This window comes from Vitis riparia, chromosome 16 (assembly GCF_004353265.1).
Source record: "Vitis riparia cultivar Riparia Gloire de Montpellier isolate 1030 chromosome 16, EGFV_Vit.rip_1.0, whole genome shotgun sequence".
NCBI classification, from domain to species: domain Eukaryota; kingdom Viridiplantae; phylum Streptophyta; class Magnoliopsida; order Vitales; family Vitaceae; genus Vitis; species Vitis riparia.
In genome coordinates, this window is record NC_048446.1 from 2,868,027 (window position 1) to 2,878,375 (window position 10,349).

At 32.8% G+C, this 10,349-nt stretch overlaps 1 protein-coding gene across 2 annotated transcripts; it reads left to right on the forward strand.

The window, feature by feature from the left end:
- Positions 1 to 2,099: 2,099 nt before the first annotated feature.
- LOC117933751 (TOM1-like protein 1) lies at positions 2,100 to 8,298 on the forward strand. 2 transcript variants are annotated; one of them, XM_034855271.1, is made up of 4 exons: positions 2,100 to 2,186; positions 3,231 to 3,829; positions 4,649 to 4,894; positions 7,603 to 8,298. In XM_034855271.1, the coding sequence occupies exons 2-4, from the start codon at positions 3,311 to 3,313 to the stop codon at positions 8,023 to 8,025; spliced, it is 1,188 nt and encodes a 395-aa protein (XP_034711162.1). In that variant the 5' UTR covers positions 2,100 to 2,186; positions 3,231 to 3,310; the 3' UTR covers positions 8,026 to 8,298. The 2 variants fall into 2 exon arrangements, with proteins under 2 accessions (XP_034711162.1, XP_034711161.1); XM_034855270.1 differs by lacking the exon at positions 2,100 to 2,186 and adding an exon at positions 2,193 to 2,396.
- The last annotated feature ends 2,051 nt before the right edge of the window (positions 8,299 to 10,349 follow it).

Below are 10,349 nucleotides of genomic sequence, written 5' to 3' on the forward strand. Positions count from 1 at the left end.
TCAATCGAGGTATTTACCTTCTTGGTCGACCTCTGGTTGAGGTCCGATCGAAGGTAACAGTCATCTACCAAACATTAAATGATCCAAACGGCTAGTGAACCAGTCGACCTTCAGCTCGACCTGTTGAGGCTACTTGTTGGTTTTCTTGGCTCCCGATATAAATATTGAGCTCCATTTCATTTATAAGTAAGAGAACACCTGTATTTATTTGTTTACCTACTTGTTCTTACCTTAAAAGCTTTCATTTCTTTTTTTGGTGTATTAAATCTCATTTGTATATCCTTTAGTGCACCATTGTGATTCATCCTAACCTTGAAATGTATTTGAGCCTTTGTTGAGCTAGATTGAGAGATTCATGTCTGTTAATTGAATTTTAAAGTCTTCAAGTGAGTTAAAACTTTAAGAGATTGTGTAAGAACCCATTAGAACAGGAATCCAAGTATAAAGGTGATTAAAAACTTGGTTAAAGTTTATAGCCTTTATTTTCTCAAATTGTATTTTAAATTTTTAAATTTTTTTATTTATTAATCTCAAATCAATTTTCATGATAAAAAAAATTATCAATTGCTATTATTAACATGGTATGTAAAAAGGTCATTCATGAAAATAATTATTTAACTTATAAAAAAATGTATGTATTTTAAAATATTTTTAAAATGGTGAAAATAAATTTAATTTATAAAAGTTAGGGTTTTTTTTGCTAAATTTTTTAAAATTAGTGGGTGAAAACCCATGCTTTCCTTTTTATTTATTTTTCTTTTTTTTTTTTTATCTCATTTCTATTTTTTTCTTCACATTTTCATTAAGATTGATATGGTGTTTGTTTTTTCGACTGAATAGAAAAAGTCAAAATATTTTGTTTTTCCTATTTCGCTGAAAGTAATCTATTGATATCGATCAACATAACTCAATTGAACCTATCGATAATAAGTTCACTTTATTTATATTGATTGATATCAACAAGTTACTTGTAGAGTTCGTTTGGTAGTAATTCTATAAAACACTTTTAATATTTTTAATATGAAACACTTTTAATATCATTCAAATGTTATAAGTACCAGAAACGCGTTCGAGAATTACCCTCAAACACATTCTTAGAGCTCGTGTGAGAGTGATTTTAGAAAACGTTTTTAGTTTTTCTAATGCTTAAATGATAAAAATTTTCAAATATTAAAAATATTAAAAGCATTTTTCAGCATTATTGTCAAACAGACTCTTAGTTGAATATAAAAAATAAAATATTTTATATTTTTCTCTACAACTAAAAAACAAATACCACCTAAGTCATGTTCCTAGAAAATTTGAGGGAAAATGCAATGAAAAGAAAATAAAAAGGAAAAATAAAATGAATGAAAAATAAAAATAAATTTAAAGTCAATTAATTATTTTTACATACTACTTAAAACTCATTTCACTTATTTACATTATTAGATATAATTATTAAATAATCTTAAAATATATACATTTCTAATTAATTTTAATTATATTTTATTTTTTTGTTATTTTTTATACTATGAGAAAATTATGAGCATGTTTGATAACTAATTTTGAAAACAATTATAAAAAGTAGTATTTGAGAATAATTTTCTAGAACTATTATTTGATTTTTGTAGAACAAAAGTTTGTTTTGAAATCTAAAATGTTTTTAATATTTTTAAAAATAATTTTTATATTTAGTGTTTTATGTTTAATTATCTTTTATGTTTATATAATTATTTCATAAAACAGTGTTCATGAAACAAGCGAAAACAATATAAAACAATTAAAACATGTTATCTGAAAACGTTTTGTTTTATCTTAATTGAAAATGTTTTATTTTCTCTTAACAGAAAACAAAAAATAATTTTTAGGTATCAAATGTATTTTCTATGTTTTTTGTTTTAAAAAATAGAAAATTATTCTAAAAAAATAGTTACAAGACAAATCATATTTTTCTCATACATTTTTTATATTTCTTTAGTAAATTTTGAAAAATAAACATAAGTTTAAACTTTTTAATTCAGTGATAAAGTCTTTAGTTCTCTAAATTTTAGATTTTAATTTTTTTAGATGTTTGGCCGACTACATTTTTATTCTATAAAGACTTATAGAAGGCAGGTCAGAATCTGAGAGTAAACGACGTCGTTTCCACGCGCAACGACTTCCAAATCAGTTGCCTTCAGTTTCAAGGCACTCACCAGAAAAAGGTGAAGCCAATATTTTAATAGCTATTTTCTCTACGATTTGATCGATTTACTCTGTTTGGTTGCTCAGAAAACTGTGGAACGGGAAAGAAAATTATTCAACCTCGTTTTGTAATGCTGTTTTTGCCATATTTGGAGCTCTGTTAGATTTTATTGATTCCTTTCATTTTCTTTCTCACCAACAAGACGTGAACAGCTTGCTCTTGAGATCTGGTAAATTAGATTTAAAAATTGGATTTTTTTTTTCTTTGCTTTTTTGTTGTTTGTTTGCTGTGAAAAGCGTGGAAAAAAAGGGATAAAGATCTGGCCTTTTTTACCGGGGTTTTGAAGGTTTAGAATAAGGGGTTTTCTCATTTTGCATGGTGCTGTTTGTTTGCTGAGAAAACTGCGGAATAAAAAGGGAAATCTTACCTTATACCTGATCATGTTATTTTTTGTTTCCTTTCCGGACATTCTTTTCGTTTCATCCCTTTTTCTCGCCGGCCGAGCATGAAGGGGTTTCTCTTGTGATTTCATTCTGGTACATGTGGTTTTTTATTTTTTCCTCATTCCGTGTAATTAATGGTTTTTTTGCCGAGAAAACTGTGTAAAACAGGAAAAATCTCACCTTTTGCATAAGTATGTGCCGCTTTTTAAGGTTTAGAAATTAGGGGTTTTTTCCCCTCAGCTTGCATGTTGTTTGTTTGCTAAGAGAGCTGTGATGAAAAAAAAAAAAAAGAACCTTTTCCCAGCAAATAAACTGTTAACACTATTTGATCTTTTCTCCTCCGCCATTTTCTCACCAACCAAACCTGGAGGGCCTTTTTGTGGTTTTATTTTGGTAAGGAGTTCTTCAAGGTTTAGAATTAAGGTTTATCGGTGATTGTTTTCAATGAGCTTTGTTTATTTGTTGAGAGGCAAACCAAGAAAATTTAAATTAAAAAAAAGGGAAAAGGCTTACATTTTGAATGATGATGTTCTTTCCTTTTTCAGTAACCAACTTAAATAATACGATTTTCTTCCCCCCCCACCCCAATCTGATTTTTTCTGGTGTTTGTGAAATTTCAGGTTTGGAAGTGGGGTTTTGGAGATTTTGAAATTAGGGTTTTTAAAAGGTTTGAGGATTTGGAACTAGGGCTTTGAAGAAGATGAGTGACAATTTGATGGAGAAAGTGAGTGCGTTGGGGGAGCGCCTCAGGATCGGAGGGGTTGAGGTTGGTCGAAAGATGAGTGAAGGAATGAGCTCAATGAGCTTCAAGATGAAGGAGCTTTTCCAAGGTCCAAACCAGGCTGAGAAGATTGTGGATGAAGCTACTGCTGAAACCCTAGATGAGCCTGATTGGGCCTTGAACCTTGACCTGTGTGACATGATCAATAATGAGAAGGTCAACACTGTTGATTTAATTCGAGGCATAAAGAAGCGAATAATGCTGAAGAACCCTAGAGTTCAGTACCTGGCTTTAGTGTTGCTTGAGACTGTTGTCAAAAACTGTGAGAAGGCGTTTTCTGAGGTGGCTGCTGAGAGGGTGCTTGATGAGATGGTGAAACTTATTGATGATCCTCAAACCGTTGTTAATAATCGAAACAAGGCTTTGATTTTGATCGAAGCATGGGGTGAGTCTTCAGATGAGTTACGATATTTGCCTGTTTATGAAGAAACATACAAGGTATATTTATAAATGTCGGCTATTGTTTTTTTTCCTGTCAATTTTTTGCTTGTTTTGTATTAACTTTTGATTTGATAGATTCTCTGTGGGCAGAATGTTTATTCCTTATAGAGTGAGGAGCTTTTTGAATCCTTACAGTCATGATTTAGTGTTTATTCTTATAAGAATTCTGATTGATTTTATTTTGCTGAGAAAATGAAGGAACAAAAAAACCTGAGAAGTGGGTCTTAGATTTTACCCGAGTTTTAAGAAAATAAAACAATTCCCTTGACTGAGAGCCTTGTAACTGTTTGGTCTCTTCAGACTTATTTATTTATTTATTTATTTCAATTTATTCTGACAGCCAATTATTTTTCAAGAGGATTTCAAATATTAGACTTGGGATTTTGATGTCTTTCTTTATTATTTTTGTGCTCAGTTCCTCAGAAGCCAATTGGTGTATTGAATGCTAGGAAAGAAGCAGAACTTTTTGAGCCTGAAATAATTGTCTGCCTTAGTTGGGGCGATTTTTCCCAAACTACATAAAATATTTATATTTTCATGTTTCTTTGTTTTCCCTGTCCTTGTATCCTCAAGGTTAAATGGAGGATTGAGGAATATGTTAAGAAAAAAAATATCTTCTAGGTTAAATTTGGCAGGAAATGGATTTCCATGTACTTTTTCTGGATAATGGCTTCTGCAGTTGGATGGGTTTGAGCTATGTTTGATCACAACATGCACAATGTACTATTTATGACAAAATAAATTTTGTATTTCTTGAGCAAGAAGTTTGGAGCTGATATCCATTTGACCTTCTCTCATATGTGCCTTTTGTTTTAGAGTCTGAAATCTAGGGGTATTAGGTTCCCTGGTCGTGATGATGAAAGTTTGGCCCCCATATTTACCCCTCCCCACTCGGTTTCGGCTTCAGAATCAAATGCCAGTCTTGCTCAACAGATTCAGCATGATACTCCCATTCACAGCTTTACTCCTGAACAAACCAAGGAAGCATTTGATGTGGCACGAAATAGCATTGAACTTCTGACATCAGTGTTATCATCCTCACCACAACAAGATGCTTTAAAGGTACTTTTGTTTTATTGCAACAGTTGGCATGTTTGTATTTATGTTGATGTGTTGACTCAACCAAAATATGGAAATTACAGTCTGTGACTGACTTGTGATATAAGATGAAGCCCATACTTAAGGTTATTATTGACTTGCTCAGATATGCTAACCGTTCGTTATGTTGACTTTTCCTTGGGCCTTTGTCGTTTATCAGCTACCACTGAAATTTTTTAAAGAAAATTCACCTTCTGAATTGCATTGTGGGCTTTTGTACTTTGATTCAAGAGGTTATTTAGTCCATAAAATGAAATATATGCTTCAGATAAATGACTGTGGAACAATAACTTTGGTACATATGCAGGATATGGAATTTGCATGGTGATATATTAACATGAAGTGTTACTTTATGTTCTTGATCTTTATCATAACCAAGATGTCAACACCATGTAGCTCTGACGTGTTTAGCTTATGTACAAATTCAAGTTGTAGAATGCAAGCTATGCAAGGCACATTGTTGTAATTCTTTTTCGGCAGTTTATTTTGCACTTTGCTCTGGAGCTGACATGCTTATGAAAACTGTATCTTTGGGCATGAGCAGGGTAGGACCGTAGGACATATCCACAGCAATGTATCTGCATCAATGGCTAAACTGCATTCTTTTGTGTAACTGAAAAAATTAACAACCATGTGGCTCTGGCATGCGTAGCTTATTTATAAATTCAAGTTTTAGAACACAAACTTTGTAAGACACATTGCTGTAGTGCTTTTTCTACAGTTCATTTCGCACTCTAATGTAGGGACATGGATTGCTACTTTGTTTTCTTGATTTTTTAATCAACTGATTAAAATCATTGTAGCTTTGGCGTGCTTAGCAGATTTCCAAATTCAAGTTGTATGATGCAAGCTTAGTAAGATGCATTGTTGTGATGTTTTTTCTGTTGTTTATTTCCTATATGAGCCACATATATTGTCTAGAGGTTGGCAATTGATTGTATTTAAATAGATCAAAATGTTTTTTTTTTCGTTTTTAATCTCTTCCCACCGGTGAAATAATTGTTTGAGATTGTCAAATTTATCAGCTTTGTGGCAACAAAAAGGAAAATCAAGATTTTGGCAAAACGATATACATTTTATATTTGCAATGTTCAAAATTATAAGAAGTTTGTAAAAGGAATGTGAAATGACGTATCACACTGTCCCAATCTTAAATCTTTTCTTGCTGTTTGTGCATGCCACCTTGTTAGTTTAGATTGTATAGACAAGTCGTTTGGTAAGAATTATATAGTCAATATTATTGAAAAAATGATCAATCTGGTTTGTAGAAGAAGTTGGCAGTTGTATAACTATCCGCAAGGTTGATGTAGATTCAGTGACTATTTAATATTTTATTTCTATAGTGAAGAATTTGAGTACATTCCCTTATGGGCTTGAATTCATCATCGTTGTAAACTATGGAAGATTTTTTAATCTATTGCACTGGAAAAAAAAGGGTGAATGAATGAGTTCTATTTTTTCTTAAAAGATATTCTGCTTAAATGTTAAAATACCCTGGACATGCCCAAAATTTAAAATAAAATTTCTGCAGGTGTCAGACTGCAGTGAAGTTGTTGGACACTTCTGTTTTGTTTTAATATGGGGAAAAAATATGATTATATGCAAAAGTTGTAATGAGAGAGAAGGAGCCCATGTTAACACATGCTTTATCTATATCTATAAATAAGTAAACTTACTGGCATGCCCTTGTTATGTCCTCAGTACGCCTCTTAATTTTCCAACATGTATCCAATCTAGGTTTGAGAGGAATGACTAAGCAAAAGGTTTAGCATGCTAGCACCTTGGGTCAGGTTCAGATTGACTCAGATTCATGTCCATCTACTCTGCTTCTTATAAGAACGATTTTTCCTTCTTCGTACTTCATTCTTGTAGCAAATTTGTTTCTTACAAACAATATTAAGAAAATTAACTAACAATATTAAGGAAATTAACTAACTCTATTATGGATATCCTGAATGCAAAAAACAAGGTGTGACTAGTGGCTCTGGGATTTTTTGTTGTTATCTTTGTCCTGTGTCTCTGCTCTAATGATTTTGCTGGATATAATGGAAAATACATGAAATATGTGTAATGTAAAGATGAAATGCATATCCATAAAATTTTTTGTATGATAGTATTTTGTCTTGACAGTGATCTAGTTGAGAGGCTAATTCCTGGTTGAGCTCAAATTAACAGCTCAGCGATATCATATATGCTTTAAATTGTGTGGAACATTCACAAATATTATTTTCAAGTGGATTTTGTAACCATCTTGAATCCTGATATTACATTACATTTACCCTAAAACTATGTTGAAATTTGCAAGTGTTAAAAGTGTTAAATTGTTCTTTTGACTCTTATTCTACAACAATATGATTATAGTTTTTGTTCTGTGCATATTAGTCTTATCCTTAAAGATAAGAAGCGTGTGTTTATTTGCTCTTCTTTGGTTGGTGACCTTATTTGGCTCCCTGCTGGGATTCAAAGTGAGGGTGTGTTGCATTTTTACTCCAACCATTGCCATTTGAGCCAGGCCTCAAGGAAATTGTTCTAGGGAATTATTTAATTCAATATTGACAAACTTTTTGTCTGTAAAAGAATTGGGCTACAAATATTTCTCAATTTTTTTCTTGGAATCAATAGCGGTGAGAGAGTTCACTATCATAAATGGATTCTTTTCTTCCCATGGGCAGGATGACTTGACAACCACACTTGTACAACAGTGTCATCAATCGCAATTCACTGTCCAGAGCATCATTGAGACAGCTGGAGATAATGAGGCACTGCTTTTTGAAGCCTTGAATGTGAATGATGAGATCCAGAAAGTTCTCTCCAATTATGATGAGTTGAAGAAGCCCTCAGTAGTTCCACCTGAGCCAGAACCTGCCATGATACCAGTAGCCATCGAGCCTGATGAATCACCTCGTTGTGCAAAAGAAGATTCCCTGATTAGAAAACCAGCAGGATCTCGAGGTGGGGCTCAAGGAGGAAATAATGATGAAATGATGGATGACCTTGACGAAATGATCTTTGGGAAGAAAGTTGGGGGTACATCAGAAGGGGGGCATGATGCCAAGAAGCAGCAGTCACCAAAAGATGATCTCATCACATTTTGAGTTGTCCCAAACAAAACTCTCCATATAGAACTTCTTACATTGTAGTTTAGTACAGGGATTTGATGGTGCTGATATCAGGCCTATTAGGTGTTGATGGCACTCATGTTTGATGCTTAAAACATTTATGACCTGCATAAACAGGATTTGGTGACTTTTCCTTCGAATACTATTTTCATTACTTCCACACATTTGTGTAAGTAGCTCTTGTTTGAATTCCACTGAATAATTGCTTGACTTATTATATAAAGAAAGATTTAATATGAGCTTATTTACTAACCAAATAGGGTTCTTTTTTACGTGTGCTTACTTTTCTTGTCCTTGGTTCCCCAAATGGCAGATTAAGGGAAGTTAGGAAAGAAAAAGACTTTGAGGTTAAATTTGGTGGGAAATAGTTTTTTGTTACCTTGGTCTGCATATGAAGACATCTTTTTGAAATTATATGGGTTTACATAAGTCGCACTGGAAAATTTTATGCTGGTATGTGACATGTACAATATACTGTTTAGGACAAATGGACTTCTCTATATCTTGAGCAAGAAGTTTGGAGTTTATATTCATTTGGAATTTTCTTATACGAGCCTTATGTTTTAGAATCTACAATGGTATTAGGCTCTCTTATTGTGATAATGAGAGTTTAGCCCCCCTAAGTTGACCCCTCTCCACTTGGTTTTGGCTCCAGAAAGAAATGTCAATCTTGCCCGACAGATACCAAGCAATACTCCCATTCATAGCTTTTTGCTTGAACAAACCAAGGAAGCATTTGCCGTGGCACAAACCAGCACTGGACTTTTGATAACTGTTTTATCATCCTTGCCTCAACAAGATGCTTTGAAGGTACTCATGTTTTATTCCAATAATTTTATTGCTTTTTATTTCAAGAATTTTATTTTATTTATATTTATGTGGATATCCTGATTTCAGTGAATTGTGATAAAGGAAAACTACAGTAACTTGCACATGATATGTGATGCATGAAATCCTCCAACTGGTTTCTTGCCTGTAAAAACTATGCCTGGACATGTCCAGAGTTTTAAAATAAGGTCTTTTATGTATATACATCCAACAGGTTCTTTTGTATATATGGGCTGCTTGTAGATGGCAAGTGTCCAAATTACCCTGAAGTAGTTGGATGTTGATTCGTTTTAGCATGGGAAAAGAATATAATGCTAAAATGAGAGAGGAGGCTGTCAACAAATAGATAATAAATCAATTTGTTTATTGGGGTGTTCTTATTGTGTCCTTGTTATGCCTTTTAATAATTTGTCCTGATTTGTGTAGCGCTAGAATGTTGCATGAATTAAATGAGCAAATAATTTGAGCATAACACTAAATGGTTAGGTTATGATTGACTTAGATTTGTGTCCTCCTATTGGCTTCTTAGAATGAGGGCTTATCTTTCTTCGTACTTTATTTATTTCTCATGAATTTATTTCTTGTCATACAATACATAAACAATTAGCCTACTCAATTGGGGATATTCCGTTTTGGCTTTTGTGGACATAAGTGTTGGTGTTGAATGCTCCTGTTGATTGATAATCATGGAACCAAATCTGTAATCAAGATATTTATTAGATGTGTTGAAAATCATTACAGGTTGCATTTAACTTACTCCTCGTTTGGAAGGGCCTAGAGTCGAGTGTAGATTATATTTTACAGTGTACATCCTGTTGAAATTCAGAATGAAATGGTGAATGTGCAAAAACTTCTCAAAAGAAAAAATTATAGTCTTGATTTAATATTTAATTGCATGATTTGCAGCGGCGTGGGCATTCACTGACAGTGATCCCTAGATGTTTGTGAAAGCTCAAATCATCTGTCTACATCAAAATCCTCAGACAATAGAGTTTATTTGTCTAGATCCATAACTCAATGCTATAAGGATGATGGATCACATACCCATATGTGAGGTTTTGGATATCATAATTTTCATGCCTGTCTTTTTCAGTTAGTTTTTTCTCTATTTTTTTCAATCAAGTTTTCAGGGAGGTTTATTATCTACACAGCCTTGGTTGTTGTATCTGCTATGCATCAATAATGGGTTTATGCAACAATGGCCTAGCTGGACAGCACATCTTGGTTTTTTTATTTTTTATTTTTTATTTTTTATGGAGATCATATGTTATCATGTCATCAGGACATTTATGGACTAGTAAGACAATTTTCTGTCGGTACACTTTCTGGTAAATTTAATTTCTCTTTTCACTATGAAGCTTTTGATATTCCTTCTATACTAAATGATCTCTTTCATTTTCAACTGAATGAAGGCCCAGGTGGAAGTTGTTCTCTATATTCACATGGTAATCGGAAAGGATATTAAAAAATGC